Here is a 22,858-nt window from a genome sequence, read left to right as displayed (position 1 = left end):
GTAACTATAATTAATCATATTCAAATTTTGCTCAGATGAGCATTTTTGGAAGAAAAAAGACTAACATATATAAATGCTGGAAAAGCATACAGTGAAAGAAAAAAAAGCTATACCTGAAAAAAGCACCTCAGATGCAGCCACAGAGGAAAGCTCAGAGTTAGAAAAGAGCAAAGATGCAAGTGTTTTAAAGCAATGTAAAGAAATACATTTATTTACACAGAAATAAAAGTCATTCTAAATGAGGTATAGTAAACAAGGCATTCTTTAAATAAATATTTCCCTTGATCAAGGCCAAAAGAAAAGACCAATAATAAATACTAATGCTTCTGATGGATGTAAGTTATTAATAAGACAAACTGATAACCAGGTGAGAAAAAAAGCCTATTTTAATATCATCTTTTAGTTAAAAGGCATTTTAAATAGCATGTGAAAAAGAAATTCTTTATTCAAACTTTAATGCTTAACTAAAATTAATGCACCTAATCCACTGCTTACTAAGCTTATAAAATAATAAAGCCTAGAAAATGACTAAACTAAAGTCAGTTTCACACTTAGTCAGAAGTTTTTTGTTTACCGTAGGTCATATGAGCAAGAGTGTTATTACAAAAGGGGAACAGATACCAAAGATGTCCGTTACAGTAGAGTGATACACATATGTATATACACACAAATACGCGTGTAGAGAAGCAGATTACAGATACTGATACTACAGCAGACTGAATACTGTTTTTCTTGCTAGGAGAAACTAAATAGATGCATACATAAAGATTAATTCCTCAGAGGAAGGATTTGCATAAAGTAAAATCTTATTTTCAAGATGAATCTTTCATCACGACTACTTCCTGTTAAACATTAGCTTTACACAGAAGCTTAGCATCGTTCTGTTCTCAAAATTTAAACCATCAAATACTGTTTTAAATGATTACTGCTGCCACATGGTTTTATAATTATTTCCCATAAGACATCTTGCATCCATCTTATTACAAACTCATTGCTACAGCTGTTAATAGTGCAGTAAGTTTTGTCAGCTTTTAATAAGCGAGATCTTTGAGGCAGTAGGTGTCATACCAAAAGCTAGAGAATCAGAAAAAAGTTGGGGGAAGGGGATAAAGATCTAGTAAAAAGGTCTAACAGCATAACCCAAGATTCTCAATAAAAATTTTTTAATACTTTTAATATTTAGTCACTTTTAGTATTTAGTCTATGTAAAACATTTAGTCCTGGAAATTTTCTCATGACCTGAATCAATCAGTCTACTTTAAAAAGAAAAAATACAGTAAGAAGAAAATCTTAATAAGTTGGCTAAGAGTAGCATCTAACTTATATTATGTTATTAAAACAATAAAAAGAAAATTTGATATACTGGAACAACTGTTAGGACAATCCAACTACACCCATGATTTCTTAAAAGTTAAACTCTCGCATTAAAAGACAAACTACAAATCTATTCCCATTTTTAGCCATTCTAGATGATATAAAATAAACTGAAAAGAGACCAACATTAAATATCAATTAACAAACCATACAAAATATTTAAAAATTCTTATTCTTAGATGTTGAATTAAAATATTTAAAATATTTATTGTAAACATTAGAAATATTTTTAAAATACTATTTAAACTTGAGAGTCTGGAATTTTACTTTCCAAGGAAGTGTAAAGTGCAGATTATAATACAAAAATAACACACTGATTTTACCATTCAACACCAGAAGTAACTTAAAAGGCACACATTATACATTCAAGGAGAAATAGGAAGAAGAATCTAGCAGACGCTAATGCCAAATAGTTTATAGATAGCACCAGATGAGCATTCTTAAGTATTACAACAGTACAATGGCAATATATGGCTTCTACTATTAGCAATGCATATTCTGTATAACAAACTGTAGGGGTTTTTTTCTTTTTGTGGTTTTCCAGCTTTTGTTCTTAAATCATCTAGTACCTATTACACAAGTACATTTTAGTAGAACCATTGTACCATGCAAAACAAGTTATAAGATCTTTTACTCACTGAATTAAATGCTTCCTTGAAGGAAAGTGTTGGTGCTACACAATCATTGGTTTCACGAATACATTTTAAGAGTTAATACAATACAAAAGGAAGCCTCACCTTCACACACACAAACTTCCTGTTAACGTTCAGTTTCTAACAAACATTAATTAATGGACTATCAATAAAATACCTTTCTTAGGGCTCAAAATGTATTATCAAAAAGCAAACATTACAATAACAATAGTGACTAAGATACTTAATATAGTTAACATAAATTGAACTTCAATGTGATTCTTTAAAATTTAAGTATAATTTTAATCATTTAGAATTTTTCCCAAGGCAAATATCACTGGTCTACACTAGAATACATAAACAATAACCCAGAATATGCTGCCCTGGAAGGTCATAGAAGTACATTTAACGGTTTATTACAAATGGTAAGCAACTAATCACCCAGTATTTGTAATGCTAAGTTATATACTTTAAATTACTTAATCACATTCTATTTCTCTTCCAATAGTTAACTATTCTATGTGCCCAGACAGTTCTGAATTTTTAAAATATGAACTGCTGTATGTCCACTGATAGTTTAAAATAGTTTTTGATTTTTGGTATTCAGAATATCCATTGCAAAAGCAATGATGATGATCCAAGATTTTGTTGATTTTGCTCTTGAAATGCACTCCCCTCAAAGAGATGGCAGCACGTGAGACCCCACCCCGAGGTGATCAAGTATATGATCACACCCTTTCTGGGTTGATTACAGCTTTCTTTTGAAAACTGATCAGTGATCAACCTTTGCCAGCAACATATTCCCATAACCAGTAGTGGTTCACTAAAGGGATAATTTTCAACTGGCTGAGAAACTCTGCCAACAATCAAGAGGAGTCATAGAGCCAGAGACTGTGGGAACCACCAAAGTGGTTTCCAGCAATTGAGAGCAGGGTGTGATACTTCACTCACTCACCCAGTCCTCTTAAGAGTTGTAGGACCTGATAAAGAGGGATACATCTTCCCTTCAGGAAATGCATGCTCTTATAGCGCCTTGCAAAAAAAACAGGGAGTTTCAGTCCTTAGGGTTGTAGATAGAAGTTTCAGAAGTGGGGTTTCTCAGAAGAAAGTCCATGATTCCCAAAGATTATATCTGAGACTTTTAAATGATAGGGCCCTTCATTATCAAAAGGTTGAAAACACCTGCATTTTAAAATTACCCACAATTCTGAGGTATTGCTAGGCCACAAAAAAAAAAAAAAATCTAGATAAAACAATCAACCACAATTAATGAGAGAAAAAGAACAGTGACAAGTGGAGGGAAAGAAAGACCTACTGCCTGAGTGAACATTTCTGCTCTACAAAGACTCATGAAGGAAAAGTAGCCAGAGAGCAACTGCTGTGCCATTTCACCAGGTCACCTGGATAAGTATATAAAATTGTTCTGCTTTACATAGGAGACCCCCTAAATGCATTAAAAATCTAACTATTATCAAGATTATCCTCTCATTTTATTCTGCTGATACACCATTTCCAGAATTCTGATCTATTTTTAACCTCTAAACTAAAATTTGAGAGTGATAGAAAAAATATTTGTTTTTTTTTTTAAGTTAGGCTTTTTTTGTTCAAATTTTCAGTCAAATACATTGGAAAAATTCATTTTTCTACTAAGGAAAGGAAGGTGTATGCTCATAAACTTATATATAAAACAACAGTGAAAGAGACATTTGAACACTCCTCAACGGTGGCAGCAGAAGTCCAAGCAATTTGAGTGGAACTAGAAGTCACAAGAACATGGAGGCCCTGTCCTTTCAAGCTTCCCAACTCCAAAGGAAAGTGACCACTGACCTTATGACTAATCAGTTCGGTGTAACTTCATTAGCAAATAGCTTAAGGAAAGACCAGCTGACCAAACATTTAAGTTCAAAATTTCGGGATAAGAATTATTTAACTTAAAATCTTGAAGTTCACTCTTACCTCACAAATATCAGGTTATATCCTTTGAATAATTTTATTTTTAAAGTGCTTAAACACAAAGGCCTCAAAAATGGCCTAGTAATACTCTCACTTAAGTATATCTGTTACAAAATTATAACTTATTTAAAATCTAACATTCAAGTTTAAAACAAATGGGTGAAATTCAGAATTAACGCTGACACTTCACCCTTAATCAGCACTCTTACATCTTGGTATACCATGAGTCAGTAGTATTGTTTGATCCATAGGATTAAAGTGGGACACCCTAGATTAGAAATATCTAGCTGAAGTGCCTCTATTCTCAAAGTTCTTATTTGTTCCCTATTAAACTAGACCAACAATAAGTAGTAGATACAGTCCTCTGAGACAAGAATGGCCCCATATTTATACTAATTATATATTAATCCAGTTAAAATAAAAGTTAATGGCTGAAGCTAGCATAAAATACCGAAATTTCAAAACATACTTAAACAGGAAGAATAGATGATATTACCAAGCCACTTTAAAAATAACACATTAATATTCATTTTAAAAAATCAAATATACTTGAAACTAATATTCTCAATTATTTTGGTCATGAATTCCTGAAATTTTTTACTAATACATATACGAATGTAAAACAAATTAGTAATTCATATACTCAAATTCATGAAACTGGAGATCCAATTATTACTTTTTTTTGTGAAGAATGTCGAATTAGGATGTGTTCATCAAAGAAAGGAATCTGATTAGCAACATTTCTTCCTTTTCCTGACATCTTGACTCAAAGGTGAAAATTACTCAAAATGAGACGTGAACTGATCCTGAGTTGAGGTTTCTCTAACAAATCTACTCTGTCATCAGGTTCATGAAATACTGTTCTAAATACTTACATTTATCCAACAAATATCGTATGATTGCTGGGGGCAAAGCTACAAGATAAAGTGAGACCTTTTCTCTATACCTTTTAAACTAACTCTACTCCCATTATGGACTTCTTAAACTACTAGTAAATTTTATTTTTAAACCTACAACTTATTTTTAGATCAGAGTACAAAACTCTCCATTCAATAAACTTTTTCTAGGTATTTTCCATACTGACTTTTTATATGCGAAACACATGGTGATTTTTTTTTTCCCTGAACACAATTTATAGAAATTCCCTGAATAACAAAAAGAAAACAACTCTGTTATATTCACTTGACAGCTAAAGAGAATTCCAAAATGAAAATGACTGTTTTGCTGCTGTAGAATAAAGATGGGTTATCATTCCATTCGCATCACTGGAATGTAGACGGAAGACATCTGTACAGCAGATCAAGAAGTCAGCAGCCAAAGCTGAACACAGCAAGTAAATGTGTACTGTAGTAGGAATAGTTACGGAGTTTTGAAGGCTCAGGAGTTAGCCACTCCCAAGAATTCAGTAGGTACAATACATAACAACTCACAATTTACACATTATAAAATCTCTAGAGTATTAAGTCAGTTCTCTAAAGAACTATGAATCTTCCAATTGTAAACTAATAAATTCCTGAATGCATTTCTTATACTGCATTTCAGTATGGTTATTAGTAGAATATTGACCTGGCTGTCCATAAAGTCCTTCTGATTCCCGCATCTCTTCATTCATTCTTGCTAAACGTAACCTAAAATTAAAGGAAAGGATTATTAGATAAAGTTATGTAATATAAATATTCATAAATTAGTGAATTATATAAGCAGGTAAAAACATACACTGATATAATCTTTTCCTTTTCCCAGTATTTACCAATAAAATAGATGGAATTTTAGTTTTAGTTTCTTTATACAATTCTCATGAGAGAAGGCAATAAAAGATTTATTTTTTTCTCTTTAAAGATTTTATTTTTAAGTAAATCTCTAAGCCCAACAATGGACTTGAGCTCACAACCCCAAGACCAAGAGTCACATGCTCTACCGACTGAGCCAGCCAAGTGCCCTGACAATAAAGAATTTCTAACAAGTACATTTCAGCTGTTTAAGCAGGACCCTTGCAGCACGTCCAGTAGCTTACTTGCCTCCAGACTGGCTTCTACAGCAACCTGCCACACTTTAACCGCCAACTGTTGAAAGTGTTGCTTCTACAGTACAGGATGTCATATTGTATCGTATAAATTCATTCTGGTTCACCCCAAGGTGAGGTTGTTCCAGATATGTAAATAGTATGTGTTATGTCTAAATAGTGGAATTACATTTTGATGTATTAAATGACCATAGGTTACCAAGATTTTCCCAAGGTTACCATTTAATTATACATTCTTTTTTGGGTTATTCATCCTGGCAGCAGGCAGACATATAGCATTGGATTAAGAAGACAAAAATTTCCTCCCATTTTCTTACTAACTTTAAGCAACTTTAAGCAACATTTTGAAAGAGGCAAATGTTGCCTTTGGTGCATCTCTCCCACCTTGTACTATTTGTACTATTCGCCTGTGCTTCAGGCCACCAAAAACTCACTGCCCAATGAAAGCTCTATCACCCTCTACTGACATGCACTCTCTGACATCTGCAGCATGTGACATGAGCTTTCCCTCTCTTCAGAACATCACCATTCCAGGGTGTGTGGGTGGCTCAGTCGGTTGGGCTCGGGTCGTGATCCTGAAGTCCCAGGATTGAGTCCCGCATTGGGCTCCCTGCTCAGCGGGGAGTCTGCTTCTCCCTCTGAACCTCCCCCCTCTCATGTGCTCTCTCTCTCTCTCTTTCTCATTCTCTCTCTCTCAAATAAATAAAATCTTTAAAAAAAAAAAAAGAGGAAGACCACCATTCCATTCCCTTCCATCTCTTCACAACCACTGCATGAGTTAATAGTGCCTTAAATCCTCTTTGATATTTGGACTTTTCAGAGAGGACACTTATTTTCAAAAATTATTAAGTGAAACTGAAGTCCTCACACAAAGTAAAATGAGAAAATTTAGATAATTTGGGAAAAGATATTTTTGAGAAAAAGGGGCCATTATTTTTTTTAAAGATTTATTTATTTATTAGAGAAAGAGAGCAAGCGTGGGGAGGGGAGGCAGAGGGAGAAACTTTATCAGACTTCCCACTGTGCTTGGAGCCCAACGTGGGGCTTGATCTCATGACCCTGAGATCATGACCTGAGCCAAAACCAAGAGTCAGACACTCAACCGACTGAGCCACCCAGGGGTCCCCAAAGGGGCCATTATTATAAGAGTTTCTACCTCTATACTATCCCTATCTTTTCTTTAATAACTTATCTTTATCCAATGGTGAATCTATTATGATTTAAAAGTTCTAAATTTTCCTACAATAGCCCCCAAAATTACACTAACCTCTCCAGTGAGGAAAGGACATTGAGTACAGAGAAAGCATGTTTTACTGTTTTACTGTGTGTCTTAATTCGGCAGGGGCCAGGGAGGAGGGATATACGACAAGTCAAGAATTCCCAGCAGCAGCTCAGGTGTTTAAGGCAGCCGGGAGAGTTTCTCTTTGTAAGTGACTGAGATTCAGTAGTGTGAAGGAAACTACCTCTACTCATGTCCATATCGCAGGCGATCGACAATTCTGGCCTTCATTCAACCCAGAATAGAATGAGTAAGTGACTTCATACAACATATTTCCTACATAACAATAAAGTGTAGGTGCCAAGCACATTTCTAGGTTCCAGTGTAAACAAACAACTTTGATCTAAGATGAAAATCAAATTAAGATCTCAAAACTCTTTAACAGATCATATTCGGTCATATTCAAACATTAAAAAACAAGTATTTTATCTTAAAATAGAATATTCATGTGAATAATTCCTTTAAAAAATAAGCACAAACAGATCCTAAGTATCACTGCCCAAAGGCAATGCAACTGCAAAAGTGACTGATATCAATGCAGCTGTCCCCCCTACTTATAATCCTCTAACTCTTGAGGTAGAAAAAATGTAGATTCTTGAGTAGAGTAACAGCCTGTTACTGTACCACTCCAACCCCTGCCCTAGCACTGTAGTGAGAATTAAAGATCCATTTTAGAGAAGCCATTGGTTTTGTGTCCTTACTGGTCAGGCAGTATAAAAGAAGTGGCTAAGAACATGCGTTTTAGGGGCGCCTGGGTGGCTCAGATGGTTAAGCGTCTGCCTTCGGCTCAGGTCATGATCCCAGGGTCCTGGGATCGAGTCCCACATCAGGCTCCCAAGATCCTTGGGAGCCTGCTTCTCCCTCTGCCTCTCTCTCTCTCTCTCTCTGTCTCTCATGAATAAATAAATAAAATCTTTAAAAAAAAAAAAAAAGAACATGGATTTTAGAGCCAAAATTCTTAGTTTCAAATCCCCATTCCACAAGTCACCAGTTTCTCAAATTATCTGTGGCACGGCTTCCTTATAAAATGAGGCTAATAACAATAATCTCTTCCTCATAGGGTTGTTGTGAGAACCAAGAAAGGTCATGTGTGTAAAGCGCTTACTATGTTTAATGTGTCTAGAGAGGTTCATGGCACACAGTAAACAATCAAGTTTATAGTTCACACCTATGCATGAAACTATGCTAAAACCCTGTATAATAATACATTGAGAAATAATCAGGTAAAAGGAAAACACTCACAAGGTCACTATATCAGCATTGGCTGCTTCCACAGCGATGGTCAAAGGGTCCTTCCCTTCTTCATCAGTGGCGTGTTGATTGGCACCTCGTTTTAGAAATAAACATACCTGCCTGTTTCAGAAAACAGCATTTTTGAGACATTGCCAATGAGAAAAAAAAAAATAGTATTCACCTTAAAAAAATAAAAAGCACTACCTAAAGAAATAACATTTTCACTAGGAAATTCTTGACTCATTCTACAGCTATTTATTGAACACTGGCTCTAATAATAAAAATTTACCATGATCAGCATTTTACAAATCTCCAGATGTTTTTACATTTAACTTGGTGCTATGTAGCAAGATGGAATGTATAATTATAGTCCCTACCCTCAAATAACATCAGAAAAAGATGTACATATACATCCATAAACTTAAAACAGAAATCACTCAAGGTCATTATCTGCAAAAGAAGGAAGCCAAGGCAATGTTAACATATCAACGATAATTCAACAGCAAAGAGTGGAAGGTAATCCTCCCTCTGGACTCCACAAATATTCATAACTGGAAGAAACTGACAAAAATGAAAAAATATGATAGGATGAATAAATGGAGTCTATGAAGTAAAATGAGAAGAGTGGTTGTTTAAGAATACAAAAATAAATTAAATATGAACATTTTTAAGTATACAGAAGTTTTTATGATGAAGTTATTGAACTCAGTCTCTTTGCTCACAGACAAAAGTAAGCTATGATAAAAGTAGAAAATCCTTTAAAAAAAAATAGAAGATGCTTTAAATACACTTAAAAAGGGACAGCGTCTTGCTTGTTGGGATAATAAGAATTGGATATCCAGAGATATTTTATTTAAAAACAATCACCTATGACACAAACTTTTCATTTAAGGTCAACATTTTGACTTCATCTGTACCGTTTATTAGAAGATCCACCTTCACGACTTTATAGTTCTATGAGTCTAAATATCGCTGCAGACACCTCAACGGCAATAGCACAGACTAAGAATTTACTTTAAAATTGGACTTTAGCTACCCCATGGGAAAACTCAAATGTCCAAAATTACAAAACTCTCCCCAAATGTGTGTGCTATGCACGTAATGTATGTGAACATGCATAAATACAAACACAGATTAAGTTGCTAAAAAAAAAAACACCATAACTTCAGTAAAAGTTTTAAAGACTAAAACTGATCTATATAAATGGCAAGTAAAGTTCAAAATAGGCTTTGCAACTTTCTTATCTGAAAAGTAACCATAGCTTTTTTCTGCATGAGATTTTTAATATTTCAAATTCTATCATGACAATAGAAGTCATAGGAAAGTATCATTTTATAAACTCTACCCAATGGGCCTTCACCTGAGAAAAAGCAAAACATTATTTCAAAATAATTTTTCAAATAAAATCTACTTAAATATGTAAGCACGACAGTTTACCCTGTATGTCCCAAGACAGTGGCATGGTGCAGAGGGCCCCGCCCCTGCACATCTCTCTGGTTCACGTTAGCACCATTCTGTAGAAGAAACTCGCAGGTCACCAAAGAACCCTTAAAGGAAAACAGAAGATAACAATGTACGAAGAGCAAACAATAATATATTTCTATTAAAAACGGGTATTTACTCTGATAGCCTTTCTCTTTTCCCAAAAGAGAAAATACTCCCCAGTAAAAGCAGAAAAATGATAAGTTATATTACTTTCTTCCCAAGAATGACGATGTAGCAAAAGACACCACACATTCATCACCAGAATTCCCTTCCACTGAGAAAAAAAAAACTGAACTTACATAATCAAAGTGGTGCTCAGAACTCACTACCAGCTTTTTCTTCTACTTTCCAACCCATCTCTTAAAGCAAAAAATAATGCTAAACCTATGTTCACAATGAATTATAATTTTTCATGTTTTACAATGTATGGATTCATACCCCTAATACAGCCTGAATAAGTGGTGTTGCTTTATTTTCCTCTGAATTAGGCCAGTTCACATCTGCACCATGAGCCAAAGCCTCAGCCATTTTAGGAAGATTTTTTTCATATGAAGCCCTATAAAGCTGGAGTCCTGGGTTAAGATGTTTAGAGTCGAGAAACACAGAAGAATCTTGCCTTTCTCCCTCTGAAAAGCAAACACAAATACATAAATAAAAATGAGCAGGGCGGGCGAGAATGGGAAGTTCTCGTTTCTTAGGTACAGGGTTTCAGTTGTGTAAGACGAAGAGAGCTCTGTGGCTGGATAGTGGTGACAGCAGCACGAGGGTCAATGCCACGCAACTCTCCATTTAAAAATGGGGAAGATGGTAAATTTTATGTTATGTACATCTTAACACAAATTAAAAAATGTACCACAATGTAAAAGATGTAAAAGAAACCGCTAATTTAACAAAATGAGCGAATGGGAGATTTTCACAAAAATGTTATTTCCAACAGACTGATCACTTCCCAAACAGTCAAACTTCTTCTCTTACAAAGACGTTGATTGGTATGCTAGACTTTTGTGGTCCTGCCAGGATTCAGTGGGAACTTAATCACTCTGTACTAGATTAAAATTAGGTATATTCCTATAAAAGCCTGGATTTAAGGACTCACAAGAGCTGGTAAAAAAATTCCTAAAGAATTTTACTACTAGACCAAGCCTTACTTTATTCCTAGGATGGTCTAATACCACCACAATGTACAGTACAAGCAATTCAAGTAATTCAAAAAAATGCTCACTACCCTGGGTATTCTGCAAGATCAAAATCATGGAACTCAAGAAGGAGAGAATATAGGAAGAAAGCACAGGTCAGAAGAAAAATATAATGCAGAGGGAGTTGCTAATCTCGTTCTCCTGATAAAACAGCCATAAAAAAAGATAAAGAGTGATAAGACAGTTCATGTGGATTACAAAATATCCTTAGTGACTGACTAGGCACTTCTAGCACGGATCATGAGGCTTAGAAGAATGTACAGCTAGAAGAGAACTTCTAAATATGAAAAGAAATAGCTGCTTTCTCATTTAACAACACCTCCTAAAAGGCTAACCACTTTCTTCAGAAATTATTTAATCAAGACTAAGCACAAAGCACATGCATTTTTCAGCAAACAATACCAATTAACATTGAATTTCACCAAAACTCACCAGGCTCATATAAACTATTGGCAGACACTGTGGAGGGTAAAGATTCTCTTCCATCATCAGAGCTCTGCTGGATTCCACTATCATTACTTTTGACTGTTTTAAAGAAAAACCAGCTAGTGATTAAAGTTCATGCCATTCAGAAAACAATCTACCACAAACAACAAGGTTTTAAAATGAGCTCTGATATGTCAACATGAACTTGGCCACTACAATACATTTAATAAACTTTAATCCTTTCAAACATTTAGCTTATCAAAATATGAATCAATCACAAAGCCTGAAAATAAACTTATCTTCAGAGTCGCAACGCATCTCATTACCCCATAATATGTCAGGCGTGGTGAAGAGCTTAATTTATTGTATGACTGCAAGTAATGTGTAATTCTGAGACAATGGGTAACATCTAGAGAAATGGCCACACCGCACAATGACCACTGGCACAGACTTGGAATGCTCCACAAGAGTAGTACTTACTACTACGTAGTTTTGAAGAAGTATCAAAGTAGGAGAAGAGTGAATCTAGCTCATCAGGACAGAACAGAGACTCCCGCCTGGCCTCGTCGCTATTTACAGCAACCACTGGGGACATGCAAGTTAGCAAAGCACAAAGCAGGCCATAAGAAGGGAAAAGGGCAGGAAAAAAACGTTACTGGGAAAAATTTAGGAGGAAAAAAATAGGAAGGATATTAGGTGGTTAATCAGATATTTAGGGCTTGTTGCCACGATAGATTTGTAATTCCCATCTCCCCTTGCACCTTAAGCAGTTTTATTCCTTAGAATATACGCATTACCTAGAAATGTGAATTACCAAGACGCTATTGCATTTTAACTGTTTTAAAGCCATAGAAATCCAATTTTTCCTTAGAGTATGTAGAAGGAAACAGGTTTTTAGCATTTAAATAATCTACAATGGCTACTAATTCAGAGATTAAGAAAGTGACTTCAGTTTAAGAAAATATTTCTATATACAACAAGTAAGCTATAATACCTGAACTTTGGGGAGGCACTCTGACTTGGTCACTGGGCCCAAGTTTAGAAATGCTCAGCCTCTTTTCTTCACAACTTTTGGAGATCATCCTTTTTTCCTGCTCAGAAGGTGATGATGATACAGAATACTTATCCACAAATTTCCTCTCCACATATTTTGCTTTGATATATGCCTCCTTCTCCTGCCTGGTATATACATAAAAACGTCATGATGTTCTGCTTGATCTCTTAGTATGGCTAACACTGAGAAGAAGCCATTACACACCAAATATTTCCTAAAAAGTCACTAAACTTATTACTAGTTAAAACTAAATTTGTGATATTATGCAACATATTTCCCTTCCAAATATTTAATAAACTATGATCTCATGTTCAAATAAAATACAAGTAATAAATTAACTGAAAAATCACAAGTATTAACATGGCACTCTCTTCTTCTCTTAACTTCTGGGCTCATTCATTTCTATACATATTTCCTTGTGCTTTTTTTTTTTTCCCCTTGTGCTTTTTACAAAATGGAAAACATTACCAAGAAAACTATAAAAATTTATAGAAATTAACTTTAATTTCATTTTACTCCAACAGATAACATCAATAGATGAACTATCACTATTGCCAGTCATAATTTTTCCTAAGACAACTACTTTAAAACAACATAGCACTCCTAATTAAAGAAGAAAAAATGTCACATTTTAAACTTTTCTGACACAATCATAAAATGCCAAGTCTGTTCTATACTTTTTCTTACTTATATCCTTTCAAAATAGTTAAATCTTTGGCTAAAATAGAAAGATATTTCAAGGTCTGAAATAACTTGGCCATGCTTTAGCAAATAATCTCACTTAAGTGATACTAGTTCAGACAGCAGTAACTTTAAAATAATATTGATTATACATAGGGGCACCTGGGTAGCTCAGTCAAACATCTGCCTTTGGCTCAGGTCATGATCCTGGAGTCCAGTGTCAGGCTTACTGTTCAGCGGGGAGCCTGCTTGTCCCTCTCCCTCTGCCCCACCCCTTGCTTGTGCTTGCTCTCTCTCTCTCTCTCAAATAAATAAAATCTTTAAAAAAATATATTGATTATACATAAAGATTTAGTCAAACATAAAATCCCAACACAGGATTATGGCAAATAAAATTTTAATGCTAAAAATAATCATAAAGACTAAAAGCAACATCAACAATAAAAACTAATTATGTACCTTGAGGGCACTCCTAGCCACTTCATTCAATGAGCCTCTATATATAGAATTGGAAGTATAATTTCAAACACAGCAATTAAGTACTCTCCCCTATCAGAAGCTACCCTTTCACCTTTAATTCTTTAATATCATAATGCCATGTATAAAGTACATGATTAACAAATATATATATATATATATATATATATTTTTTTTTTTTTTTTTTTTTTTTTTTTTTTGAGAAAGAGAGAGAGCACAAGCATGGGGGGAGAGGGAGCAGAGTGAGAGGAAGAGAATCTTGAGCAGGCTCCATGCCAGTGCGGAGCCAGAAGCAGGGCTCGATCCCCAACCCCCGAGACCATGACCTGAGCTGAAATCAAGAGTTGGACGCTCAACCGACTGAGCCACCCAGGGACCCCTCAACAGATATTTATTGAAGTCAAACAATGTAAAACTATTCATTCATTGTTGATAACAGAAACTTGATCCTTAGAGACATTAATGAACAGATTATCTCTTTATAAAGGCCTGCCAATAACAGAATTGGTCTACTTTAACTGCTAAGAGCTTTTACATTCTATGTAGATATTTAAGATTCTCATCTGGAGCCTAGAGTTGATTATCTAGTCAATAAAAAATAATTATCTAATACCTACCCAAGAAAGAGATAGACAAATTTTAACAGTATCTTCTAAACAGTCTAATATTACATATCAATTATAGTGAAATAAAATCTTAGCTATATTCCTGCTTATGAAAAAAAAAGTAATACATGGAGACAACTGAAATAGTACCTTTGTCCTGGTTGTGGTTTCTTTATTCCCATTTTTTCCACTTTAGCTTCATAAACTCGATTTATAACATCATTTCCCAACTCACACATAAGCTGTTTTGGCAGGAAAATAGAAAAATAAGCTACAAATTCCTAAAAATACTATAAAAGTCCTTAAAGCACACATAATTAACTCATTCCTTTTGCATATTCTGCCAATGCTCATCCCACAAAGACATTTAAAGTTAAAACAAATTAAGAAAAGGACTAAGAGCAATATCATCATTTTGCCTAGAAGACTACCACTCTTACAAGAAAGGGTTTCTCCTAACTCACCTTCCCTCAACTATGGCTAGCACAATGCTGCATACTATTCACAATGCTTGGTAAATTAAATGAAAAAAGACCAAACTGGTTAAGTTTTAAAATAGAAGTAAACTATTTTCTCCTTATATTTTATATATGAGTTTCAAAATATTTTGTTTAACACTTGTGGTTATATTTTTTAATGTACCAGACAACTGTGTTTTAACCAAATTTTAAAAATTGAATCTATTAAGTTCAGAGCTACAAAATGGATGCTGAAAAATGAGGTTTCTACCTCTCATCCTCCACTTCCTTCTCCTTTGAATTCATAACAATTAATAGGATCTATCTAAATAGGGCTCTACCTTAGGAACCAATTTATCACTTTCATCCAGATGTTTACACAATAATTCCACAAAGCAAATGTTTTACTTTACATAAGTGAGAGGATTACTAGTTTATCTATGGATTGAAATAAAAATACAAGCACATTAACACAATTTCACACAGAAATAAATGCAGAGTAAACTACAATCTTTAAACTAATATATACATTTTTTTACAATATGGTAAACTAAATGGTGGGAATTAAAAGGAATATATTATTTACCAATATGAGTTTTATAAATCTTACCAGAACCTGAATAGTGGTCTAAAATGATTTATGACATTTTCATAGATAGGAATCCTTGCACAACTTACACAAGGCGAAAGGATGTCTTAGTTTGATGACTACTACCTTGAGAAATGTAAATCTGCAAATGGTCCTATGCTAAAATGGCCCAATGATAACAACACGCTATACCAATCCATTTTGGAGCACACTAAAATGTCTGTTATACTTTTAACAAAAATTTATATAATTATAAAAGACTAAAATTAAGGCACAGAATTGAAGGTTTTTTTGAGAAAACATAAAAATGTAGGAAAGCTGTTTTCCTTAAAAGGGGAAGTGACTTGCAACTAAAAGTGCTACATAAACTTAGCAATTTAAAAAACCCAATTATGAAAATATCAGATTTGCCAAAATAGTCTCAGATGTGTTCCAGTAAAATTCAGTTTATTGTTAGCATTGAGAAACTCATACATTTTTTAAATCAAGATTCTAAAATCCTGATCTTTTATGTGAAAATCTGAAATATTTTTAAGGAAGTATGTGTTTTACCTTTAAAAGTTCAGGCTCCCAGGTGTCTAAAGTTAAAGATCGTACTTTTGAAAAATGAACTCCAAGACTCCTAGAGGGAAAAAAAGACTATATTAATATAGAAAGCTATCAAGTCTCTATTTGCATATTATGCAAATTATTTCTCTTTTAATGGGACATAGTTGCTAATACAGCCCTCAACATGTATGTAAATAAGTAGAGCTCTTCTGGCTAATAATAAATAGTAAAACAAAGTCCTCTAAAGCACTCCACAAACCAGAATTCTATTCAGTCTACAGAAGTTATAAAGATACAAATGGCAGCCACATTAAGGCAAGTGGAAAAGGCCCTGTAACCAATGGGACACGATAATTTAGAGAATCAGAAGTGTCTCAGCCGGTGCAGGCCTACCCACCGGTGAATCCCAGAACACTCGATACACAGGGTGATGCCCAGGTTGATGCTGGCCCACCGTGGATCCGCCAGACCACAGTCACAGCAGCTAGCATTGCCAGGAATACACTGGACTCGCTGCAGCGCGCTTTCTCCTTTTAATAATTTATCTTTTGACTCATTTCCAGAATCCAGGCTTCCTGTGGATGGAGATGATTTCTTATCCAGCTTCTAAAAGAATTAAGAATTATTTGTTTAAAAAAAAAAAAAATTGCAATACTATGCTACACATTACCTGCTCCAAACCAAAGCTTCCAATCAATAAACTGAAGGCTTATTATGGGCCTAAGCCAGGTACTGTTCTAGGCATTATAGATTCAAGGATAAAAAGATATAGGTTCCTCCATCAATTGGCATTTAGTCTTGTCAGAAGAAACATAAATATTGGAAATGATATATTATTTATGTAAATAAATAAATATTTACATTTAATTTATATGTATATATATATATAAAATAAATGACACACGGAACACATGTATAAGATATGGCGTGAAGAGAAAGGGAAACACTTATTTAACATGCAAGATCAGAGACAGATGGAATAAACATGAGACTATTAAGACTCAAGAATAAAATTATTATTTTATACCAAGTTTTTCCAAAGTATCCAATGAACTGCAAGCAAGTTGTTTTGATTACTGCAGTGAATAACTGGAAATGGTATGGCTTTTTACTAAAGAATAAATCAATTACATAATTATAATTATATTCCCAGCAAGGGAAGTGAAAGACTGAGGAGGGAGAAGAAAGCACTAGAGTGAGGTGCTAGAGCCTGACAAGGGGCAATAGGCAGCAAAGAAGGTTGTTGGTTACATACAGGGGGACTGATCATATAAGTAAACATGTTAAAAATAAAAGGGAGCCATTTATTTATATGGAAAGGAGAGAATTAGAACAAACCCTGCTGTGTGTGCTTACAACTAGAGATGTAAGAGGCACACTAATGGTTTTCAATATAAACAGATATATAAAGAAACACAGCTGTGAACATGTCTATGTGTATCTACATACATATATGCCTTTATCGTGGTTTCTAAAAGCCATTCACCAGCAAAAGGAACTAGGGCTCTTTAGAGAAACTGCTGATTTTATTTTAGCACTGGTACAGAGAAAGTACAAGATGAACCTGGAACACCTCATCATGCTAGAAAGTAAGGAGGAACTCAGATTGATGGGAACATGTCAAAAGGATACAGAAGCCGGGGTTCCAGTGGCCAAATTTGGATCAATTTTTTTAAAGAATTTATTTATTTATTTGAGAGAGAGAGAGAGAGAGAGAACACATGAGCATGGGGGGGAGAGGCAGAGGGAGAGGGAGAAGCAGACTCCGCTAGGCAAGGAGCCCAATGCGGGACTCAATCCCAGGACCCTGGGATCATGACCTGAGCCAGAGGCAGACGCTTAACTGACTGAGCCACCCAGATGCCCGAACTTGGGTCAACTTGAACAGCAAAACAAATAATGATAGTAATGGATTATAACACATTGAAAAAAATAGTGGCCTATACTGACATAATTAAATAACACTTAAAGCCTGACGAGGAACAGAATATTCACATAGTCTCAAAGTACCTCCCCTACAAAATACTTATTATCTACAAAGGGAATATTATAGTACAGAAGTCTAGCAAACCACCTTAATCAAGTGATCACAGTGAACATCACCAATAATGGGACAAATCAAAGTTATGTACCACCTGAATACGCACTGAGAAGAACACAGCATCATTCATATAACCTACCTGCCAAAGATGCATAACCTTGAGAGTAAACATCAAACTTACACTGAAGGACATTTTACAAAATAACTCGTTTGTTTTCTTCAAAACTATCAAGGTCAAGAAGGTCAAAGAAAGACTGAGGGACTATTCTTGAGGGAAGGAAACTGAAGAGCCGTGACATCTAATGTTACCTGTGCTTCTGGACTGGATCTTTCTGCTATAAAGAACATACTGGGACAGTTGTTAAACTTAAAGATGTTTGGGAACTAAACTGTAGCCATATATCAATGCTCATTTCCTGATTATGATGGCAGTACCGTGGTTTTATAAGAGCAATGTCCTAGGGTGTGGGAAGTACTAAAACAATGGGTGATAGGGCATCATGTTAGAAACCTACTCTGAAATAGTTTGGGGGGGGGTTATTTGTACAATACTTGGAACTTGTCTATAAGTTCGAAATGATTTCAAAAATTTTTAAACATCTGTTTTACTAGAACATGTTCAATAATGTGAATTACCTCATAAGCAATTATCAGATAGGAAAAAGATGTCAATACAATACAGAAATCTTGTTGGTTCATTCCCAGTTTATAGAAACTAATGTTTTTGCACCAAATCAGAAAAGCTGAAAGCAAAGTATACTACACAGCAGAACCTGGGTCCAGGAACAAAGGAATCCCCTCCATTCTTTTTGGCTCATTTTGGCCATGTGTTTGTACTCAAAAGTGTGTATTGCATTCATTCTCTCTGATCTTTATATGTTTTGCCTTTGTCATCATAATTGAGTAGCCTCAACCCTTCTGTACCCTTCCATTATGCTATCTTTGTCAATTTTTAAAGTTAATTCCTATCATACTGTAGTATTCATTTATTATAAATTTAACTATTCTAGTATTTTTACTGAAATTCTAAAGTTCCTGCAAGTATTCTAATTACAAACTTACACAGATTTTTAGGGCAGCCCTATCCCTATTTTTCCTATAATCTCTATTATTTCTAGTGTATGGTTTTTCATAACAGGTATTTCAGCAATGCCACCAGCTTCTTCATCAAGATGATCTGGATACACACCTAATTTTGTTCCCTCACAAAACTTTGCTAAAAACCAGAAAAAAATTATTAAAAGGCATTATCCTGAGCTTTTATTGGACAAAGCTGTGATAATCTGAACATTAAAAAAAAAAAATACTGATGTTGAATATCTTTTCATGTGTCTGTTGGCCATCTGTATGTCTTCTTTGGAAAAATGTCTATTCAGGTCCTCTGCCCATTTTTAATCAGATTATTTGTGGGGGGTTTTGGTGTTGAGTTGTGTAAGTTCTTTATATTTTTTCGATCTTAACTCCTTATTGGATATATCATTTACAAATAGCTTCTCCCATTCAGCAGGCTGCGTTTCTATTTTATTGATGGTTTCCTTCACTGTACAAAAGCTTTTTATTTTGATGTAGTCCCAGTAGTTTCTGCTTTTCTTTTCCTTGCCTTAGGAGATGAGATATATCTAGAAAAATGTTGCTACGGCCAATGTCAAAGCTATTGTTGCTTATGTTCTCTTTTAGGAGTTTTATGATTTCAGGTCTTACATTTAGGTCTTTAATCCATTTTAAGTTTATTTATGTGTATGGTGCTAGAAAGTGGTCCAGAAAAAAATTCTTTCTGCATGTAGCTGCCCAGTTTTCCCAGTGCCATTTACTGAAAAGACTGCTTTTTCCCCATTGCATATTCTTGCCTCCTTTGTCATAGATTAACTGACCATGTAAGTGTAGGTTTATCTCTGGGCTCTGTATTCTGTCCCATTGATGTGTCTATTTTTGTGCCAGTACCATACAGCTTTGTAGTATATCTTGAAATCTGGAACTGTGATACCTCCAGCTGTGTTCTTCTTTTGCAAGATTGCTTTGGCTATTTAGGATCTTTTATGGTTCCATACAAATTTTAGCATTATTTGTTCTAGTTCCATGAAAAATGTTGTTGGCATTTGGCCAGGTATTGTACTAAATCTGTAGATTGCTTTGGGTATTATGAACATTTTAACAATATTAATTCTTCCAATCCACGAGCATGAAATATCTTTCCATTTGTTTGTGTTCTCTTCAATTTCTTTCATCAGTATTTTATAGCTTTCAGAGTACAGGTCTTTTACCTTCTTGGTCAAGTTTATTCCTGGGTATTTTATTCTTTTTGGTACAATTGTAAATGAAATTGTTTTCTTAATTTCTCTTTCTGCTACTTCATTATTAGTATATAGAAATGCAACCAATTTCTGGGTATTAGCTCTGTATCCTCCAACTTTACTGAATTCATCTGTTACTTCTAATAGTTTTCTGGTGACATCTTTAGGGCTTTCTATGTATAGTATCACATCATCTGCAAAGAGTGACAGTTTAAATTCTTCCTTACCAATATGGATGCCTCATCAGGGAAATGCAAATCAAAACCACAATGAGGTATCACCTTACACCTGTCGGAATGGCTAAGATAAAAAAGACAAGAAATAACAGGTGTTGGTGAGGATGTAGAGAAAAAAGAACACTTGTGCATGGTTGCTGGGAATGTAAATTAGTGCAGCTACTGTGAAAAACAGTATGGAGGTTCCTTAAAAAATTAAAAATAGAAATACCATATGATTTATAATTCCACTACTGGGTATTTACCCCAAAGAAAATGAAAACGTTAATTCAAAAAGATATATGCAGCCCTATGTTTACTGTAGCATTATTTACAACAGCCAAGATATGGAAGCAACCCAAGGCTTCATCAACAGATGAATGGATAAAGAAGATATGTGTACACATACACACACACACACACACACACACACTCACAAATATCATGCAGCCATAAAAAGGGATGAGATCTCACCATTTGTGACAACATGGATGGACCCAAAGGGTATTATGCTAAGTGAAATAAGTCAGACAAAGAAAGACAAATACCATATGATTTCACATATATGTGGAATCTAAAAAACAAAATAAATGAATAAAAAAACAAACAAAAAGCAGAAACAGACCTATAAATAGAGAACAAACTGATGGTTGCCAGAGAGGTGGGGGGTGTGAGGAATAGGCAAAATGGGAAAGGGAGTGGTAGATAAAGGCTTCCAGTTATAGAATGAATAAGTCCCAGGGAGAAAAGGCACAGCACAGGTAATACAGTCAGTGGTATTGTAGTGACATTGTATGGTGAATATGGTGAGCACAGGATAATGGATACAGTTGTTGAATCACTGTGTTCTATACTGAAACTAATATAACATTGTGTGTCAACTATACTCAAATAATTTTGTAAAAAGGAGTAATTACTGTAATTAATTGGGACCTAGTGAACCTACAAAAATCCATGAGTTTATAACAATACCTGAAAAATTAGGTATCTGTCCCCCTTAAGGTAGCAAATAAGCTAACCAAATGTGGTAATTAAAAGCAAAAAATCAAGCTTTTTTTTTTTTTTTTTTAAGATTTTTTATTTATTCATTTGAGACAGAGATACAGAGAGAGAGAGAACATGAGCAGGGGGAGAGGCAGAGGGAGAGGGAGAAGCAGACTCCCCACTGAGCAAGGAGCCCGATGTGGGGCTCGATCCCAGGACCCTGGGATCATGACCTGAGCCGAAGGCAGACGCTTAACCATCTGAGCCACCCAGGCGCCCCAAATCAAGCATTTTATTACAGTAAATAGCTCCAGCTGATAAACAAAAGCTATATTTGACATAAGAATTCAAGTTAATCAATATGGATGGAATGACAGAATTAGAAAATTATCATTTTGCAATTCCTAATGAAATCACAAATTCATCTGTAAACCATTAGATGAAAGGTTGGAGGGGGAGTAGACCTTATAGGATCGAAGTAACACAAAATAGACTTATTATACAAAGTAACAAAGTAGACTGGGGAAAAGGGAGGAAATGTAACTTTACAGTGGAGGACTCGAGTCATATTGTCATCTTTCTAATCCAATGTGTCCACTCCAGCTTCACACAGAAGCTTGACAGCATTAGCAATGAATACCTGGATAACCAAGTATTCTGTGTCTCTTATTGCAATGTGAAGTATACATATCACCTATGATGTAACTGTATCAGCTGAAATTCTATAGAACAATTAACCTTATCTCTTCAGTAAGTTATTGTCATGAAAAAAAGGCCTTGTTCTAGAATGAAAGACTTGAGGGACATAACAACCAGATGCAATGCCCAGTCATAGATAAGAGGCTACTTTGTAAATAGGTTGCAGAAGACATTTTTAGGACAACTGGGGACATCTGAATATAGACTGGGTAATAGATGATACTAAGAAATTACTATTAGGCATGAAATGAGATAATGACTGTACTCTACTTTAGAAAGCTTTTGTGTTTTTTCTTTTTTTAGTTAAAAAAAACGACATTTACCCACTAAAATAGGGAGAAGAGAAAAGCAAATAACAGCAACAACATTTTGAAAGCTGGAAGACAGCTGGATGAATAGTAACTGAGCAGACCAAGGCCAAATCTTACAATGGTAGTAAGTAAAAATCTGAGTTCATGAATTTATATTACATGATACTCAAAGGGCTCAAGGATTTATACCAGTTAACCATGGAAGTGGGAATCAAAGTGGGAGAAATGACTGTGTAAGGAGCAAGTAGATCCCAAGGTGCCTTCCCCAACTCCATGCCATTTTGGGACTGCTCCCTCACATAA

General features: G+C 34.8%; 1 protein-coding gene across 13 annotated transcripts in view; it reads right to left on the bottom strand.

The window, feature by feature from the left end:
• The window catches only part of ACAP2 (ArfGAP with coiled-coil, ankyrin repeat and PH domains 2), a 137,028-nt gene that overhangs the window by 8,305 nt on the left and 105,865 nt on the right, over positions 1-22,858 (bottom strand). For 7 of the 13 annotated variants that reach the window (XM_032406873.1, XM_032406868.1, XM_032406867.1 and 4 more), the window contains 10 exons: positions 16,412-16,620; positions 16,018-16,087; positions 14,569-14,660; positions 12,596-12,780; positions 12,082-12,186; positions 11,608-11,700; positions 10,418-10,605; positions 9,932-10,041; positions 8,504-8,614; positions 5,526-5,587 (listed from right to left, as the gene is read on the bottom strand). In XM_032406873.1, coding sequence (XP_032262764.1) covers positions 5,526-5,587; positions 8,504-8,614; positions 9,932-10,041; positions 10,418-10,605; positions 11,608-11,700; positions 12,082-12,186; positions 12,596-12,780; positions 14,569-14,660; positions 16,018-16,087; positions 16,412-16,620 — 1,225 coding nt within the window. Of the gene's footprint in view, positions 1-113; positions 5,588-8,503; positions 8,615-9,931; positions 10,042-10,417; positions 10,606-11,607; positions 11,701-12,081; positions 12,187-12,595; positions 12,781-14,568; positions 14,661-16,017; positions 16,088-16,411; positions 16,621-22,858 lie in introns of all 13 variants that reach the window. The other 6 variants (XM_032406879.1, XM_032406874.1, XM_032406876.1 and 3 more) reach the window with 3 other exon arrangements.

The sequence above is a fragment of the Phoca vitulina genome, unplaced genomic scaffold, assembly GCF_004348235.1.
Source record: "Phoca vitulina isolate PV1807 unplaced genomic scaffold, GSC_HSeal_1.0 scaffold8, whole genome shotgun sequence".
In the NCBI taxonomy this organism is placed as follows: domain Eukaryota; kingdom Metazoa; phylum Chordata; class Mammalia; order Carnivora; family Phocidae; genus Phoca; species Phoca vitulina.
The sequence above is the reverse complement of the archived record's forward strand: the minus strand, read 5'-3'. Positions and strand labels throughout refer to the sequence as shown.